The sequence below is a fragment of the Dipodomys spectabilis genome, unplaced genomic scaffold (assembly GCF_019054845.1).
Source record: "Dipodomys spectabilis isolate Male_0828 unplaced genomic scaffold, ASM1905484v1 ptg000083l, whole genome shotgun sequence".
Lineage (NCBI taxonomy): Eukaryota > Metazoa > Chordata > Mammalia > Rodentia > Heteromyidae > Dipodomys > Dipodomys spectabilis.
Window position 1 is genome coordinate 1,864,895 of NW_024870760.1, and position 20,986 is coordinate 1,885,880.

The 20,986-nt window shown below is 38.6% G+C and overlaps 1 protein-coding gene across 1 annotated transcript in view; it reads right to left on the reverse strand.

Moving 5' to 3' along the window:
- The window catches only part of Piezo2 (piezo type mechanosensitive ion channel component 2), a 275,550-nt gene that overhangs the window by 166,020 nt on the left and 88,544 nt on the right, over nucleotides 1-20,986 (reverse strand). The window contains exons 5-6 of the mRNA XM_042683691.1: nucleotides 14,110-14,320; nucleotides 12,502-12,715 (exon numbers count right to left, since the gene is read on the reverse strand). Of these exons, the coding sequence (XP_042539625.1) occupies nucleotides 12,502-12,715; nucleotides 14,110-14,320 (425 nt within the window). The remainder of the gene's footprint in view (nucleotides 1-12,501; nucleotides 12,716-14,109; nucleotides 14,321-20,986) is intronic.

Sequence of the window (20,986 nt, forward strand, 5' to 3'; positions counted from 1 at the left end):
CCAGGAGAAACTAAATGTCTATGGATTTTAAAAATGAAGTGTTCCATAAGCTCAGCACAGTGGCATAACGATAAATGGTCCAGACAATAGACAGCCCATGTTTAAAGCTAATCACATGTAAATGAAAACTTGGTTTTTCAGAAAGGTATAAAGCAATATTCTGAGGAAGTCTTTTTCAAGGGAATATTCTGAAACAATTGACATAATAAGCAAAATAATCTGTAAAATTTCTAGAAAAAATTTCAAATTAGTGAACTGTAGTTTGGAAATGATTTCTCAAATGCCACACTGAAATAATGATGCATAAAATAACAAACTGGCCGCGTAGCCATTATCAAAATGAAAGCTTTGCTTTAGCACAGTTACCATTAGAAGAACACTTCCTCTACTGGGGAGATCCTAACACAATACTCCCTGACAAATAACAGGAATCCTGGTTGTTTCCTCAGATCTCCAAACTCAACACCAAGAAAATAAACAGTTCTAACTTTTGTAGTGGCAAATATTTTGATAGGCTTAATCTACACGAATATGATTATCAAATCAGCTCCTGGATTCTTAGCCTTATGCATTATTATGAAAATGCAAGTTAAACCCAACTTTACTGCATGCGAATGAGACTCCAGGGGAAATAGAACCCTTGGTTAACCACAAGGTGAATGTCAGTCATTAGACTAGGTTGAATGAAGTACCTCATGCCTTTAGTACATGCTTGGCGCCCCCACAGTACATTCTGCATGATTCTATTTCTATGAGATCTTAAAAAACTTAAGCCAATCTAGTTGCAGAAAGCATATCAGTGACTGCTGTTTATGGAGGCGAGACAGGGAAGGGAGAAATTCCATAAAACCATGAAGAAACCTTTAGACCAGATGGGTATGTGTGCTACATACAGGTACCACATCGACATGGTTATGGTGTCAACAGTGTGTTTATGTCTAAACGTATCAAACTGTATCCTTCAAGTATATCCAGTTGACTTCCTATCAATTGTATCTCATGGAAGCTTTTAAGAAAACAGCAAGCTAATGCTATCAATAATGAATAACTAGCAAGTTTATGGAAATACTTGCCAAAATCTCTTAGCAGAAAGCTTCTTTAGAGGAGAAAAATGAAAACATCTTAGTCTTAATGTTCAGAGAAAATCTCATCCCTGAGTCATGGTTTCTTGGAACTAACAAGCAGAAGTTACTGCACAAGCGACATTCACAACTTCAACAATCTCAGCAGTCATCAGACAATATGTCTCTGTGTATTTATCCCTAAAATATCTTAGGAGGCAGCCAACTTGGCTTATCTACAGTCAAACTGAAAAATTAATGAGGTGTTGCTGCAACCAATTAAAATCTAGAACTCAGATGAAAATCTTAACTTTAACAAACAAGATGATCCTACATTCTGATAAAGTTTGATAGCTAAATAATTGTTTTTTCTAAAATACCCTTTTCTCAAACAATCTCTTCAGAGTTAATTTTTCATACACTGGCCTAGATCCCAAAGTTGTTCATCTGGAGAGACCAGCCAACTCCATATCCAATAGGTCTGACCCCCTAGGCTGCCTGCTGATGTATTTCAAATGGATGCAAATAATTGAGCTCCTGGGCTTTCCTGTGACAAAATGCAAAGGCTGGGTGACTTCCAACTTGTCGGTAACCCTGTAAAGGGACTGTCATAAATATTCAAGGAATAAAGTGGAAACATTATAATTTGGGTCTTTTATTTCATGGAGACTTAGTATAGGTATTAAATGAAAAAGCTTGAAACACATTTTATACCTTTGTAAATCTCAGTCCCTCCACCCCCTAAAAAATGGGCTTAAAAATTAACATGGCTTGTTGGGTGCAGATGGCTCAGTTCTGTAATGTAGCTACTCAAGAAGCTGAGATCTGAGGATCAAGGTTCAAAGACATATTAACTACCAAAAAGCTGGAAGTAGAGCTGTGGCTCACTTGAGTGCCAACCTAGAGCAAAACTGCTCAGAACAGTGCCCAAGCCCTGAGGTCAAGCCCCAGTGCTAGCACAAAAAACAACAACAACAACAACAAAAACAAACAAACTAAAAATTAACATGACTACTGGGCACTGGTGGTTTATGCCAGTAATCTTAACCACTTGAGAGTCTGAGATCTGAGGATCATGGTTCAAAGCTAAGCTAGGTAGGAAAGTTTATGAGGTTATCTCCAATTAAACATCAAAAATGAAAAAGAAAAGCCTTAAGTGGACCTGTGGCTCAAGTGATAGAGCACTAACCTTGAGCACAAAATCTCTTGGACAGTGCACAGGCCCTGAGTTCAAGCCCTAGGTCTAGTGTGTACATGCATGCATGCATGCCTGTGCGCGCACGCACACACACACACACACACACACACACACACACACACACGCACACACACACACACACACACACACGGGTTTATTCTTAGAATTAAATAAAAATCTCACACATATGGGCTTATTCTTAGAATTAAATTAAAAACAAATGTCACTAAACAAAGCCTCATACAAAATAACTGACACAAAAATGATAGCAATTTCCAAGTGGGATGATAGCACTCAAAATTAGATTGCCTAAAACCCAAGTAGGTGATAGACTCTTTTTAAATGTTATGATTAAATTTCTAGTCAATGTTGAGCATTTTGTTATGAGGATAACCTATTTAACAAACACCACAGTTTTTATTACCTATAAGCATTATTTCATAAGTATTAACTCACTTAACATGGTAAATTTATAGAAAAGCTACTCTTATATTTAATCTCATTTATGCATTATATTATGTTTTCTACAAATAATACCAAGAAAAGAATTAAGTGCTAAAAATCATAGACCTAACAATATAATTAAAAATTAAGAATAAAAGTTTTCCCAGATATAGGATTAACAGAACTTAATTTTGGATCAGAGATAAAAAGACAGTAGTAAAAGCTAAGAAAAGGTGCAAAATAGAGACTTGTTTTGTTGTTGAGTAGTACTTTCCTAAGTTACTAATGCTATGCAAGTTGGAACTCAGTCCAAACAGAAAAGCTTATCATGTATTAACCTTCACAGAGAGAAGTTTAACGAAAATCACACCATGTATAGCTTATTTACACATATATACCCAAATGGCAAAAGGAAAATAAACGCAACATTTCTTGGTTACATCCTGCAAGCATACCCTGGGAGACCCAGTGCTATTTATCTCGCCAACTGCCCAGCACACTACATCACTCTGCAGCCCCATGTCTTCCCATGCCAGCCCCCCAAATTAGGAAAGACATCCAGGTATCTCAGTAAGAAACAGCACATCAGCTCTCTGAAGAACATACTGAATATGAACTGAAATCTATTTCTTCAAACATCAAACCTATTTACTCCTTTAACTATACTGATTGTATGATTGTAGCCATCAGGGATGAAGTTTTCGTGAGCTTCCTAATTAAAGAAATTATTATTTTTTCTTTTCTTGAGGCAAGGTCTGACCAAGCTGACCTCAAATTCATGATCCCACTGCCTCTACCCCTCAGTGCTGGGATTACTGGCATGGCTATTATGCTTGGTTTAAACTATTGCTATTGCTTAAACAAAACCAAAATATTAGCTAGCCCCACACCGAAGGAGTCACACTCCCTCTCCCATGCTCCTGGCTTAGCTTTTAAACTGAATTTGATGGTCCATAACCAGGGGCTGGCACACAGAGCAGGGCAATGTGAACACAGTGGGTAGGGACACATCAGCAATGATTGTTCTCCAAAATTACTTTCTTATGTGCCTCAACTAATGGCTCCTCTGTGCTTGAGTTTGGAACACAGAAATTTCACATTATGTTAATATCCACATAACTAAAATATACAGGTTTTAGAAAACGAGGTGAGAAAACAAAACTGATCCAAGAGTTCCTGAGAGCCCAATGTGGGGTCACCCTGTTAAGTCCTGGGCATCCAGAAGCCTGTAAAGATCTTTCACAGATGGCAGAACCCAGGCCTAGCTAGGCGGCCATGAGGAGGGATTGCCCTCTTCCAGGAAGATTCTTGTAAGGAGAAAGGTTCCAGAAAGAAGTGCCTGGACTATGTTTGGAGAGAAGAAAAAAACAGTGAGCTGAGTAAGCAGGAGGGGGCCGCTCCAGTGAAGGGAGGGGTGCAGTGCTGGGGTTGCAGAGTGCATTCAGGGCCCTGACAGTATGATGGAGATGAGGCTATGGTCATTTGAGAGGGAGATTTGAGTGTGACTCCTGAAAATGCCTAATGCCTTCAATGGTAAATATCTGTGGTTCTCATTGGCACCCACATTATAGAAAGGCATCCTCACCCCAGGCAGGCATGATTTTCAGGCTGATTTGTGCCCATCAACTAGCTCTTTTGGACCTCCCTGAATTCCTGCTTGACTGCTTGCTTGTACTGTGATCTTCCCTGTGTCTCAGCCATAGCAGCTGACTGGCACCTGCCGATCAACATCACCTCTTTCTCCATGGCCTCTTCCCCCTGGCACTGCCACACCCTACTACCTCACTCTCCTCAGTGTGGAGTAACTCCATACAAAGCCACCAAAATGAGGCCAGAGTGTCTAAACAGGATTTTGGTATATACTATGCTTAGGAACTATTAATGCCAAGATTCAAGATTCCTGAGCTAGAGCATTTATTACTATTAATACAGTGGGGACCATTTCATCTTTGGTGGCAGTGTTAAGAACAGCTGGAAGGACAGCTAGACAGTACAGTCCTAGGCTGTAGAGACATCCCATGCAAATGCTCTGTGGCTTGGTAACTTGGTAAAAAGGAGAAGTTGCTGTGTGCCCAAGGTAAGGTGTCATGGCTGGGTAGGAACTACCTCAGGATTTTTAAGTACCACTCCATATATGTGGTTACTCATTTTGAGGTGACCAATCACAAGATGTGGTACATGTTCAAATGGACTCAGAGTCCAAGTTTGTTAGTTTGCCATTTATTAGCAGCAAAGTAATTCATATTCTTTCTCTCTTTCCTTTCTCTGTCCCATTCTCTACGTTTTAAGACTTGTTGTGTTACTCTGGTTGGCCTCAAAATCACCATCCTCCATGAGCCTCCTGAGTTCTGGGATTATAGGCTTGCACCAACCATGTCCAGTGTAGTTTCTTTTTTGGTTCCTTTTATATGAACAGAAATGAGGTCTGTGTAAGGCCTATGGACTAAGTCACTTAATCATTAATACTACTCAAAATGAGACCAGTAATTTTCTTATTTTTACATCCTCTACCAACTTTAACAAATAAACAAATGCTATACATGTGGCTACTGCTCGTGTCTTCTGCTGACACAAGGTAAAAGGGAAGGATTACCAGAAGTTCCTTAACATTAAAATAACATGATTTATACCCCCACCCGCAAATGGATTCCTTTCACTTGAATTTATTGTGAAAATAGTATCCTGGAGGAACAAATGAGTCTTTCTATGCTGTTTATATTTACTAAACCTCAGGCCATCTAAAGCAAGACTGCAGTAGCAATCCTGTGTGGGACCACAAACATCTGGATTATCTAACTGCTTGCAAGGCAGACTGCCACCACCCTGATCTCCGAACCATGAGAGAGAAATCCAACCCAGACCTTTACTTCTCTTTACATAGAAATGATTATCACACAATTCATATAAATATAATTAATGACATTGAACTTTAATATTCTTTGGTTCATTCTTTGGCATAAAATTCTTTGTCATATAATGAGTGCTGCCATTTGATTACACCTCCAACCCAGGTTTTTGCTGGTTAAGTGGAAATGGAATCTCAACAACTTTTCTGCCTGAGCTGGCTTTGAACCAAGATCCTCTGAACTTCCAAATTTTGCTGTTTCTTTTGTTCACATCATTTGAACTCTGAAATAGACAGGAACGTTTCGTTCATTAAACATGATTCCTTTTCTAATCATTGTGATTTATAGAAATAGCAAATAAAAAAGGGTAATAGGACAGCCATTGTAGATTTACTTAATAGAGTGTCATTTTCATGGGAACAGCCTAAGAATTATCCCCAGTGCTTCCCATCCTTTCATTCTCCACCTTCAAAATTTAAGGTGAACAAAGCCACAGAATAACAACTTGAAAGAGAGCAAACAAGTTCAGCCTTGAAGTGACTCCCTTGAAAATTTTGGTTTCAGAATAAAAGCCAGTGAGTAAGAGAGGCAGCCTAAAGCTGTATCTGCATTTTACTGTTTATCATATGCAAAATGTCAAAATATCAGTAGGACAGAGAACTAAATACATGGGTTCGGACTATCTATTTATCTATCTATCTATCTATCTATCTATCTATCTATCTATCTATCTATCTATCTATCTGTCTATATCTAAATATATCATCTATTTGCTATCTATACACTATATCAATCAATCCATTGATCACTATCTATCATCTATCTATCCAGCCAATCCTATTATTTGAATTCAGAGCCTATGCCTATTTAGCTTGCTTGGCTGGTGTTTTGCCATGTGAGTCAGGTCTCCAGCACAGCTTTTTGCTGGTTATGTGTAGATGGAATCTCAAGGATTTTTCAAACAGAGATCCTCTGGATCTCAGCCTCTGGTGTAGCCAAGATTATAAGCATGTGCCACCATCTCATCTGTTATAGAAAGAAATGATGATCATTTATTGCTGCTTCCTGCCCTGCCCAGCACATTTACCTGCTTTAGAACCTGAAATCTTTGGATAAGAAAAAGAAAATAAAGCTCACTGTATGCCAAGACTGCTTTTAGATGAACATACTTCAGAATTACTTTAAGTATCATCTTTACAAAGAAATCAGTCAAAAGTGTGCTGCCAAGCTATTAGAATTGGCTTTTAGAAGAGTTCCAGAGAATACAGAAGAGTGAAGCTCATTACAGAGAGGTGCATTTAAAAATTTCCATGGGAACTACACACTCATGACAGCACAATACATGCTTCTTCCACTTCTGTTCCTGTCCCCTACCCAGCACACCACCTTTGCACAGCTCAACAGGACAGAAGTGGCCCAGTACTCCTAGATTTACAAAGCTGCCCACTCAGCCTTACAGGTAGAACTAGGTAAGGATCTATGTAAAGGGACAAATCTGGACATTTATCTAGTTCCACAGCTTGAACTCAGTGTGTCATGCTCACTCAGCTTGTTTGCTTGGCTGGCATCATACCATTTGAGTCATGCTCTAGCCTAGTTTTTTGCTATTTAAATCATTCTTGCTTCATCTCTTACAATGTTATATGTTTGCTTGCCTGAAGAAATTCTCCATGAAAATACATTAGCTAATGCAAAATTTTAGTTTGCTATTTTCTTAGCAATACTTGCCAGAATAAGAGTTTCAATAGGACCTTCTTCTGTTAGGTTATTTCCAGTTGTATACATGGTCATTTTTTTTCTATTAAGTAGATTCATTTCAAAACTTTATTTTTCTGGATGAAGTCCAAAAAGTGTGATTACTAATACTTTTTTGTGGCTGTAATAGGCTGAATTATCTCAGATTTTTGAAGAATAATTTAACTTTGGATAAGTGTCTCAATCTTCCCATACATACACTTGTCACTATCCAGTAATAAATCTTGAAATTTGTTTTAGAAAATGCAATCTTATTACCCCTGTATGCCAAAATGGAAGAAGTTCATACATTCTCTTTCTTGATCCAACACCTAATATTTTGGGATCACTGGGTTTCAGAAAAAGTCTGACCCTAGAAAGAAAGGAAACCTCTGATCTGTGTCACACACCGGCCTGGGATTGCCACACATAACATCCACACTGTTGAAGGCAACACACATCATGAAATTAACATGACCTTAGGAACGTTGGGGACCTCCAGCAGAAACAGCATCACACAGTCCTGGAGAGTCTCTTCACACTAAGACAGCAAAGGGCCACTGTTTTCTCATCCTGAGTTTTATTCCATTTAGATGGTCAAACCCCATGGATGACTATGATATAATTTAGCTAATCATTGAACACATTGCAGCCTACCAGAAACATATTCTAGAAGAACATTTCATGGCAGAGGAACATAAACAATTTCAGTACCACATTACAAAGCAACATGTGCAGTAGGATCCAAGGTCTATTTTTTAAAATGTCCATTTATGCATAGGAAGAATAAATACATTAATCAATTTAGGGGGCTGGGAAGGTGGCTCAGTGGTAGAGTGCATGAGGTCCTGGGTTTGATTCCTCAGCCCCACATAAACAGAAAAGGCTGGAAGTGGCTGGGAAGGTGGCTCAGTGGTAGAGCGCTTGCCTTGCATGCTTGAGGCCCTGAGTTCGATTCCTCAGCACCACATAAGCAAAAAGAAAAAAACCAAAGTAGCGCTGTGGCTCAAGTGGTAGAGTGCTAGCCTTGAGCTGAAGAGCTGAGGGACAGCGCTCAGGCCCAGAGTTCAAGCCCCACAACCGGACCCCCCAAAAAAAAAGAAAGAAAAAAAGAAAAGGCTGGAAGTGATGCTGTGGCTCAAGTGGTAGAGTGCTGGCCTTGAGCTGAAGAGCTGATAGTGCCCAGGCCCCAAGTTCAAGCCCCATGACTGACCAAAAACAAAAATCAATTTAGGTCTGGGAGGTAGAGTTGCATCTTTTAAAGAATATGTATTTTTCCCTCTCTTTTCTTTCCCTCCCTCCCTCCCTCCCTCCCTCCCTCCCTCCCTCCCTTACTTCCTTCTTTTCTTGTCCTTCTTTTGTTTGTGCCAATACTAAGGCTTGAATTTAGGGCTTGGGAGCTGTCCCTTAGCTTCTTTGCTCTTCTAGTGCTCTACCATTGAGCCACAGCTCAACTTCCTGATTTTTTGCTGGTTAATTTCAGATAAGAGGCTCATGGACTTTTTTGCCTCTCTGGCTTCAAATCTCAATTTGAAGCTAGGATTACAGATGTGAGCCATAGGTGTCCAGAAATGTATTTTCTTGTTTTTTTCTTTTTTTTTTTTTTTTTTTTTTTTTTTGCATTTCAATAGTTTTATTGAAAGGTACTAAACACTGGTTGGACAGGTTGCATCTGCCAACTCAAAGTTAACACTTTTCTTGTTTTTTTCAAACTTTCCATATGCTAATGAACAGTCTGACTATTAAGGACTTAATCTAGGAGATGATAGTAACAGACTTTTAAATTGTTAAAGGGATTATCTACAAAATATATATTGATAATAAGTCCATGGCAATAACTTACCTGAGGCAGGTAAGTTATTAAACTTTCAGAGCTATTACCTGTTGTCCAAATCTGAGATATTCTTTTAGTTCAGCTTATAGGCTACTACGGTTTATTACTAAATGTTTGGAAAAGAAAATATTTCAGAAAGTATGAAAATAAGAGACACAAATTTTGATGTCCATAAAACAGTTTCATTGGAATACATCCCTACTAATTCTTCACATCTTGTTTTTGACTGTTCTCAAATCATAATAGTCTCTTGAAAGACTGTGACAGGGATTTATAGCCTTCAAAGACTGAAATATTAGACTGAAGATTGCCTGATCCATTTTGGGATGATTACAGTCTTTGTATTTCCCATTATCTGCCCCTAGATGGCAGAAAAGATCCTAAATTACACACACACACACACACACACACACACACACACACACACACACACACACACACACACTGCATACACACAACATACACAAAAAGATCCTAAAATGATAACACATACACACACACACACACACACACATACACACACACACACACACACACACACTACTGCCCTAAACAGAATATTTAAATTTCCAATTAAGTATCCTCTAATAGTTGGTCCTTACAATAGTACAAAACATTTGTGGTTTCACAAAACCACAAATAAAAGTCTAAAAGAAATTAAAGTCCAGAACTACTGTCTTCACTAAAACTTAGGATTTATTCTTTCCTGCATAAAATAAATATGATGCAATTTGTACCATTAGAGAGTTCTTACTTTTGATGTATCTATATATGCATTTATTCCTTCCTGCCTAATAAATAAATATTATAAAATAGGCACCATTAAAGAGATTCTCCATTTTTGCTCTATCTACATAATGTTCTATTCTCATTAGAGCGAATAAGATTTGTTGAGTTTACAAGTCAATGTTTACTTTAACTGAACTTAAATGGTATTAGAATTTGTTTGACCAACATTTGTCAGTATTATATGGACACAGCTAAAGCTTGGTATTTTTTATAATCAAATATGACAAAAAGCACATATACAAACTCTGTTGGGGTCTGCTGAAAGAAGGATGTAAACTTGAATAGCAGATAAAATAAGTAATACTGCTCATAGTCTTTTCAAATATGATTTCCTCATTTCAAAATAGGAAGACAAGACCATCCAGTGGTGACAGAGACCAGGAATCCGGAACAATGTTCATCCCTATAGCCTTTCCTGACATTTTGATTCCTTTTCTGCAACATTAAATTATGGACTCTTCCACAGACAAAAAAAAAAAAGTTAACTAGGACAATAGATAAACCTCTACTGATGACCTAGTGTAAGTAATTTTGTTGGCTTTATCTTTCTTTTATGATCTGTCATGTTTGTTGTTAAATCATTTGAAAATTACAGATATCATGAGGCTTCATGAACAAATAAGTCCCTAGAGTATCAACATTTGCCTGTCCTGCACCTAAGTAACTAGAAAAACTTGCATACTACTTCCTAAAGTCCACTGAATATTGAAATTTTCTTCATTTAACCTCTAAATATCTTTCAGGGATCTAATATAGAGGCATATTGTACATGTGTATTGGATATTGATTTCTCCTTTAAATTAGTGTAATTCTTAGCACAGTTTCGCTATATACTTTTTTGTTTTATATATGTGCTGGTTCTTTTTTTGTTTTGTTTTATTAATAGGTTTTTTTATTGTGAAAATACCGTACAGAGGTGTTACAATTACATGAGTAAGGTAATGAATACATTTCTTATCAAGCATTGTCGCATCCTCCTTTGTTTCCCCTTACTATCCGCGCCCTCCCACTGCCTCCCCTCGCCAAAGTTGTAAAGTTTGTTTTTCGACATAACGTCTTATACATCTTATTGTTGCAATGAGTCCACCTGTATCCCTATTTAAACAATTTGTTTTTTCCCTTCCCCTCCCCAAATTATATCAACATCAAATACAGTGAAAACAGGGGTTATACCATGGGGGAGGGACATACAAAGCAACAAAGAAATCATCATATAAATACGTTAGAAACAATAACCAGAAAGAAAAACCATTTGAGTCCTTATCTTTGGGTTCATTTCACCTAACATCAACTTATCTGATTATCAACATTTCTGCTTGTCTTGTATGTGCTGGTTCTTAAACAGATCACATCATTTGTCTTGTAGACACACATTCTTGTGGACCTATTTTAGTTATGTCTATCCTTTGCATGTCTTATACATTACAGGTTGAGTCAAAGGCTTGATACTATGTACCTCTGATGCTACAAAGAAGTCTGAAATATTAGGCCATCTCATTTTAGATAATGTTATTTATTTATTTAGTGCTGGTCCTAGGGCTTGGACTCAGGGCCTGGGTGCTGTCACTAGGCACTATCGCTGAGCTTTTTTGCTCAAATTTAATGCTCTACTACTTGAGGCACAGCTCCACTTTCAGTTTTTTGATGGTTAATTGGATTCAAAAGTTTCACAGATTTTCCTACCTGGCTTGGCTTCAAACCATATTCTTCAGGTCTCAGTCTCCTGAGTAGCTAGGATTATAGACATGAGCCATAGACACCCAGCTAGAAATGTTAGTGTTGATCAATTGATTAGGAGGTTGACTACTTTTGTAACTTATAATGTTTTTCTTTGCAATTAGGGAACAATCTAATGTGGTTACATTTTGATATTGGACATCAGCTTTCAACTCACTTGAAGTAAGAATATCAGGCTGTAGCCAGAATCAAATACTTCATTAAGGGGATGGACAGATAGTAATTTTCTGTTGCTACTTTCCTTTCCTGGCATTATCTTGTCTCTAACTGAGAAAGGCCTAGAATCCTTTCTGAAACTTTGAAAGTGCTGGATTCTTTCTCTCTAATTCCCATGTTCATGGTAAGAAGTTGGTGTAATAGTCGTCTTTTTATCAAGGCAAATTATTAGAGTTCCTCCTCTCCTCTCTCTCTGTTTCAATGGATTTTGGTTTTGTTTGTTTTTCTTTTTGTTTTTTTAGTACTGGGGCCTCATGCTCAGCTTATAGTATTTTTGTTTTTAAATTCTTATATTCAATTCATTATTATTTTTAATACTTATTTCATAGTGGTCTTTTTGGCCCGTGAAAGCTTTCTAGTTGAATGCTTAAGACATGCGCTTGTTATTTTTCATAAGTTCTTCTGAAAACTCTTTTGACAGCTAAGACCTTAAGGGATTAGGGTCCCAGGACACACTTTTGCTTCTACACTGTGTCACCTAAGGCCAATAAGAGTAAAGTGCTATATTGCTTTTCCATTTCACCAAATTGTGGCTTACCCCAATAACTGGCATCCAGAAGCCATCCTGAATGTTCAGAGCCTAACCAGACCCTAAAAGACTTGGTGAGGAACACCCTCAATTGCTTCAGCAATTTCTCTTACCTTGCATAGTAGTCGTTGGGGGGAACTGCTTCTTGAAAGAATTGGAACTGATATAAATAAAGCCCAATCAGGTGCCCGGCAGTGAAAATTGCCAGCAGAACGCAGAGACAGCTGAACAGCAATGGGTCAAATGTCCGGCACCAGGACCACCAGGTACACAAACCCAGGAATACAAAGAAGTAGACAGCTGATGTCAAAGATGGCAACATCATGCCTGAGGAGAAAGAAACACAATCAGGTAAAAGGGGACAGTAGTGGACCTTCATCTGTCATTCAGCAAGTGTACTGATTGGAAGTGATGCCAATTTCCTCCCTGCATTTTAAAACAATCACTCAAGTTTTCAAAATATTAATCACAGTCTATTGATATAAACAGAATACTGTTATTATGTATTGCAAAAAGTCATACAGTAAAGAGTAATTTTACATGTACACTAAAAAGTACTTGATCAAACTGAGCTGAAAATGTTAATTTTTCATACCAGTAGAATTTACATTTATATTTAAATGTTTCCCTCTTTCTTCTTCTCCCAGAATCCTTCTGAAGCATATGTAGATCCACTCCAACTTTTCCTTACACCATTTTCTTTAGACTCACTTATGTTTTTCGGTTGACTAGGATTTGCAATAATATATGCAATGGCAGCTAAAGTCTCCTGAAAACTTTGTCCTACCTGTAAGATCTCCAAAAAAGGACATGTAAGATCAGGCAACCCTTTATACATGTCTTAAAATATTTTGTGCATTTAGAAAGAACTCCTCATTAAAATGTGATAATATTACAGCTTTAACTCAGGGCCTGAGCACTGTCCCTTAGCTTTTTCACTCAGTTTCTAGCACTTGAGCCAGAGCTCTACCTTTGGTTTTTCACTAGTTGATTAGAGATATCATGAACTTTTCCCCTGGGGCTAGCTTAGATTTGAGATCCTCAGATATCAGCCTCTGAGTAACTAGGATTATAGGTGTGAATCACTGGCACTGAGCCAGTTGAGTTATTTTTGTCTTTGGATTGAAGCAGTCTTTGTGACTGAAGGAGTGCCGGTGGGCAGCAGGATGGAAGGAGGACAAAGAATGAGATAATATTATTAGGAAATAAGCAAATGGTGGCCAAAATTTAAAAGAAGTGTCCGAGGTGGAAAATTGCAATCTAACTTGGAAACATAAATAAGTTTACCCTGGATAGTTAAATTAAGCTTTCAAATAGCTGCATGTAAACAGATATGCCTTTGGAATGTGCTGGCCATGGGCATATTCAACTCACTAATTGCAAGAGATCACAATTCAAATATTTTGAGGATGAGGTAGACCTGTTATTCTATTCTAAACATAGAAAATGAAGTTACTTAGATATGGAAAAAGATTATTTGACAGAGGTTAGAAGAAACCATCCTCAAACACCAAAGCTAGAAGTGAACAGGAAAAGAACTCTCTTTATGTGTGGTTTCTATGAGTGGCCGGCTGGCTTAAAAAAAAAAAAAAAGCTACAGTATTGTTCTAGTGTCCTGGAATAGATTTGTTACTAGCTTTTCTTTTTTTAAAACCATGTCTTTCATTGTTCCTCACAGATCAACCTGTTCTCAGTGCAGCCTTAGTATAGAACACACTCACCGGAGGAGCCCAGTAAGATGGTCACTACAACTTTGCCTGCTGTGGTTATCATGTTGCCAATAAATTCCTTAAGTTTGGAAGCAACTGAGGCCAGCCTGCGGAACATTTTTAACTTTGCACTTTCTTCCATCTCTCCTTCCACACCTTCTCCTTCATCTAAATCCTCCTCATAGATTAGTGCCTCTTCTGAGTCCATTTTTTCTCCTTCAGCCTAAATAAAAAAAAAAACAGAAAATATTATATTGCACATCATTGACAACTCACATGGCAGGTGATACAGGTCCTAATTTCTGAATTAACCAACAAGGTCAATTTCACAAATCAGGAAAGCATTCAGATCACCAGTTCACACCTAGGTCTTTGATAGTCTCTGCAGTGACTTCAAACCACTTGGAACTATCCTGAAGAAGATAGTTGATATTTCCTAGAAAATTTCTCTAGTCATATATTCGTGGGTAGTTAGTTACCTATGTGTGCTCATTTTTATAGGCAGAAGAAATTGAGAAGTATCTATTGACAATCTCAGTTTGGGTCAGTCTGGGTTTGAGTCTTCAAATTTAGTTTTCCTGCAAGGTTCTAGGTGGTTTAAAAGAACAACAGCAGCACCTAGCTTTCAGCAGGTCATCTTAGTTCACCATTGTAGTATTTCCTGAGCAGAAGATGAGCAGTCTCCAGCTGCTTGGCTAAGTATGCCAGTAACTCTTATGTTTACACTTTCAGAGAATGCCACACTGGCTGCTCACTGGTGGGCACAGTGTCTTTGTCATGTTGGGGAAACTTGGATACCAGATCTATATACATCTCCATGCATTATTTCCCACTGGAAAAGAAATGCAATGGTGATTTTGCTACTTGGTTGGTAAAGACTAAATTGGGAATTTTAATTTTTGCTTATTAAAAGGGTAAGAAACTTTTAAAGAATCTCATATACAAGCAATATCTCTAAGACAAAAAGAATGTACCTGACTTGTAAAGCTGTTTGCATTTGTTCCCCAGACCAACAGCCTGCACATTTGAGGCAGTGCAGGATAGCTGGCCACTGAGCCACAGGGCTTAGGCCCAGTCAGACGTCCTGAAATATGAAAGAGAGAAGCCTGGCCCTCCAACCTCCCATGTTACAAGTTCTTTCAGCTCACACATTTGCACTGGTTCTCAGCATGTTTCATTCTGTGGCTGGGAGGGGAGAACCCTCATAAATAACATATACACATGTATACATCCATATCATATACACACAAATCCCACACTTAACACACTCATATAAACATATGTACACACATGCATACATACCTATGCCCATATACATGCCCTCAGAAATACAGCCTAACACACACAGGCAAATACACAAATAACCCCCCACATGTCCATGCATATATATGTACATATATATATATATATAGATATATATAGATATATATGCATGTACACCTTCACATACACACAGACCTTCCCAACATGTATGCACACACATATATCCCCTCATATATATACACACATAAACATACCCTCCCACACACATGCAATACACAAAAACACATTTATGCTCACATATATATGCACATACCCTATGGACACATGCATACATGTGTAGACATGCACACATACACCCCAACAGGACCTGGTCCTGGGCTGACTCCTGGTCACACAGGTAAACTTGGATTCCACTCTATTCTATTGCAATATTGCAACAATGTTTGGACCTGTGTACTTTTGTTTCATTCACATCCATGAATTTAGCTCAGCACAGTTAAGAAACACTTGAAAAGAACCATGTCTATCCCGAGCACATACAAACATTTTCCCCCTAAACAATACAGAAGCAATCTAGGGGTAAATGTAAGGATATGCACAGGTTCTGTGCAAATATTATACTACTTTCGATAAAGAACTTGAGAACACATAGACCTCTCTATCCATAAGGGATCTTGAAACTAGTCACTGTGGATACAAAAAGATCACTGCTTTCATATTTTTTCCCTGAAGCAGAAAGAACATCTCATGCTTTTTTTTTTTATTACAATGCTTTTATACATACAAGGTCAGTGTGTCTTAATATATCTAGGAAGAGATATAGCAATAAAAATGTAAACAACTAAAAATAAGCAAACAAGCTAAGCATCTCAGTAATAAATGCTACTCAGAGAAGTCATGTAGCATGAAATGATTGAGACTTGAGTGGGTAACTGATTCAGGAGGAATCTTTCCTAGGAGGTGAAATTTAAGCAAAGACCTGAGTGTCACAAAGTCATCAGCCATGTGGCAGTCCCAGGAGACAGCATTTCTGTCAGAGGAGCAAGATGATCAAAGACTCTAGGGAAGGCAATGTGTCTCATGCCGTAACGTCTCCCACTCCTTCAGAGGACAACTCCTAGATTTTTCATCTCTCATTCTCAGAGGATAGCCTTGCTTTCTATTTAACAGAGGGAAGATGAGAAAGGTGTAACTAGTCCATCAGATTACCTCTCCAGCCTGCCTGTGATTCACACCCTCAGGCTTCCTCTTGAACTAGGCAAGCTCTACGTGCTCCAGCAGCCTCGGGGCACCAGGATGAAGAAGAGCTTAGTCATTCTCCCTTCAGTCCTGTCTTACATGTTCTCCATTTCTCTCACATCACTCCATTCAAGAAAAAAATGCATTGATTTCTGATCTTAGAAAAACACCTCTCTACCAACAAGCATCCAGCCCCCTCCAAGTGAAATTCTCCAAAAAAAAATTGAGAATCTGTGGTGTATAGCTGGGGGACCAAGTTGGCAAACCTGAGGTAGGAATGGCAAGTAGAGTCCAAGTCAGTTCCTGTCTTTTTGTCTTTTGCCGAGAAGGCTGTTTGGAAGTTTTGTCTGGAAGTACTAAGCCAGCAGCTAGCTCAGTGGGTTGGACAGAAGTGGTCCAACTGGGATTCCCTGGCATACTGGTGGATTTTACATCAAGGCCTTAGTGGGTTCCCTTGGGGGGAACTCAGAGGTGGCTCACCTCTTGTGTGTTGCCCACCTGGGACCACTTGACCTTCCCACTCATGTCCCTAGAAACAGATCAAGCAGGGAAAGATGTAAGGAACTAGAACCTACAGACTTTTGCCTCTGGAACTGGAGAACAAATGGTTCTCATTCCAGGTCTCCTCACGCTTACGGCAGAATCACTATCAGAATCCATCCTGTGCAGCATCACCTTCCTGATGCCAGAGGAGCAACACATGGAAGGAAGTTTGCTTGAGCTCTTTGCTCACTTCCCTCGAAAAGGAAGCAAAGAAAGAACATATCAAGGGCCGCCTGGGTCACAGTTAACATGCTGCAAAGTTTCCTATCAAATGACTTATGATTCAATTACATAATGGCTACGGATGTAGATGAAATCAAATAGAAGTCTGGTCAAGGAGCCTTGGTGAGTCACACAAATGCATTTCCCTGACCTCTGCTAGGCACCCGGCACCTCTGTCATGTCTATGAACAGACCACTGTACTTGAGATGTTTGGAAGTTTTATACCACAGCCCTGGGGTCCCTTGTTAGAAATGCTTTTCAAACGCACTAAGGCGGGAGAGAGGACAGAGTGAGGTGGCTTTGAGACTCCCTACTATCCCAGTCAGTGGGAGGCAAAACCACCATTAGTCACCTCCATTGGCCTGGCTTCTGGGCCTGCAGGCTTTCCCCTTCAGTGACTCATCTGCTGAAGTGTAAACATGAGCTCTCCAAGAGCAAGGACTCACCCTATCATATTTACTAACAAGAACCCTTGCTTGCTGGAGTCTCAATCTGTCCGTGCTTAGACTACAACTTGGCCTTTGGAGCTAACAAGAAGTAGCTGGATAGAAAGATTTAACTCCCTTGGTCCTGTGAGCTATCTAAAATGAAGTAAGTCAAATATTTAGAAAGTCAAATATTATAGCTTGAAGACTTATTAGCCTTGTCAAAATCTAAAGCGCATTTTAAAGACTTTTAAGTCCTTTGCTTCATCTCTTTTAACAAGTTGCTGCTTTCAACAGGAAATCCTGTCATTTGTGACACTGTGATGAGCCTGGAGGATTTTATGCTAAGTGACATAAGCCAGGCTCAGAAAGACTAGCAACTGCATGATCTCAGATATATGCTGAATTTAAAATGTCAACCTCCTAACTAGAGAGTGGAATAGTGTTTCCCAGTGGCTAGGGGAAGCAGGTATGCAGAGAAAGAGGAGAGACTGGCCAAAGGCTATAATGTTTCACTTGGACAGGAGAAAGTGTTCTGGTTATAGATGGTACATTGTGGTTGCTACAGTATTTACTAATGTATTGTGTATTTCAATATAGCTAAAAGAGAGGATTAAATATTTTCAATCCAAAGAAATAAGTATCTCAGCTAATAGATGTGCTCAAAAAGCAGGATTTGATTAGATTATACTATGATTTATTCAATTATTTAGCAAATTGGATACTATAAATATCATAAATCCTATTGAAAAGTACAAATAAAATTTAAAAATGGGCTTATTATCTTGCTCATGTAACTGTAACCCCTCTGTACAGTACCTTTGCAATAAAAAAATATATATTTAAAATAAAAAAGTAAAAAAGAAGGAAGGAAGGAAGCAAGCAAAGGAAACAAAAGAAAGTATTATCCATGTATTGAAAAAAAATAATGGAATGCTGCAAAACATCTTTGATTTCAAACTTTAATCTCCTGCTTTTTAAAAAAAATTATTTTATTGTAAATATGCTGCACTGAGGGGTTACAGTTACATCAGTAAGGTAATGAGTCCATTCCTTGTGGAGCATTGTTACCCCCTCCTTTGTTTTTCTCCTACTATCCCTTCCCTCCCCGACCTTCTCCCCTCCTTTTCCCCACCTTCCCCTCCCCACCCTGAAGTTAGTAAAGTTCCTTTCCAACATACTGTCTTGTGAGCATCATTGTTACAATAAGTTATCCTGTAATCTGCTGCTTTAGGAGATGTCAGCCTCCTTATCAGCTCAGATTACAGGTATGAGCTCCACGTGCCCAGCAGGGTAGAACGTTTCTTTCACAAAGAGAGGTCTATGTGCTGTGGAATTAGCTTCATACAAAGCCCTCTACTCTCTGCACCCAGATAAGAACTCAACTACAAATCAGCGTCCACATCTCAGACCAAGTTGCACAAGCTGTCCTTTCTAATCAATTTTTGAAACAGAAGACATAGTTATTTTTGGTAGGACCCAAGCATTCATGTTTCCTTATCCCTAACACTACATAATCCCATCTGGGGTGGAATAAGTACTAAAATACGAAGGGTCATCTGAGGAATATCAGAACAGTTCACCTAGGTCCATTTCAGACTTCCAAAAGCACTGGGATTGGGTTCTAGAAGCATATGCTCAAAAAACCCCTTGGCAGCCACCCTAGACCCCAGACCTCGCTATTGTTGGTGAATCTTACAGTGGAGTAGAAATCACAACAGACACAATAGGAAGACATCCTGTTTGAGCCATAGCTCAGCAGACTTCCTTCCTGGAAAAATATATTGAAGAAATCTCTGGAACCTCCTTTAGGCTTCAGTGATGCTTCTGACCCCAAAGGAAAGTTTTATATACAACTGAAATCAGTTTCTTCTTGCTTGCAATGAAAACTAAACTTTAAAATGTTTCTCTGGAAGTCTATCACAGTCACATATAATGAGGAAAAAGGTCTGGGAGATATAAGGAACATTTTTCTAACGTGTCACCATTGTTTATACATTGCTTGTTATTAAAAGTTAACAATTTATCTTAGCAGAATGGGCTCATCTCAACAGAATGGCCCAAGGAAGGGAGGGAACAGTGTTGAGACTCACAGCAGAAGACATATGGTCTTTCCAGTGTTCTCTAAAAAGGCAAGAAGTAAGAGAGAGGAAGGCAGAGTTATTTGTGTGTGATCACATGTGTTATGTAAGCCTAACGTGATGGCTTTTCACAGATGAAGCAAATATTATGTTCTTTGGCTAGACTTGCTTTGGGAAGATTATTTTTCCAAACTTATAAAAGCAGTTTTATTAGTTGCCTATTCCACCTGGAAAAGTGAACATGTGGATTTTTCTTTCAGTCTCCATCTAGAGAGCAATGGGAGTTTAATAAAAGACAGGCAATGACAAACTAAGTTAGATTAGCAGCTGTAAGTCCTGTGGAGTGAGCGTCTTGTTCTCAGAACATATCCCTTAAGCCTGAAAGTTCATAATACCTATTTTGGGACCAAAGTAACAACTTATCAGCTTAAATTACTCAGAATAGTCTTTAAGAATCATTTGGACACCATTTGAAAGGGAAATAAGTAATAGTAAAGATGAGCCAAATATGATGGACCATTTAAAGGATTTTTGCTTTCAGATGAAAATAAATTATTTAATAGACTACTATAAACCAAATACACACATATCCTTCTATGTGTATTATCTACTCAGTTTGGTTTCAGAGGTTATTACTGTTCTTGCCTCATCTATTTTTTCTTACAGGAAGAGTCTAAGTTTGGCCATTCTACATGACACATCCTGGTTCTTTTCTGGAAATAAAAAAATCAGGATTGAAGACAAAAGCAGTCTTCTGACAATACACAAGCCTTTCCGGTCTCAAAAGTTTCCTGAAAGACACATAACTCACATAATTATTTGTGATGGATTAAGATACAAATAAAAAAATCTTTGCACATTTGTTATAAAGGTGTAAAGGTTGAGCGTGGCTGAAGCTGTTTGTTTGTCCAACAGTCTTCCTTTCTTCCCCATCTCCATCCATCCACCCATCCATCCACTCACCTACCTACCTACAAATCCACTTACCCATCTATCCACCCATTTGTCCAACCTGTTGTCTATCACTCCATCCATCTATCCACCAATCCAGTCACCCATCTAGCCATTCATTTGTATACCCATCCATACATGCAGCAAGCTTGCCATCCATCCAC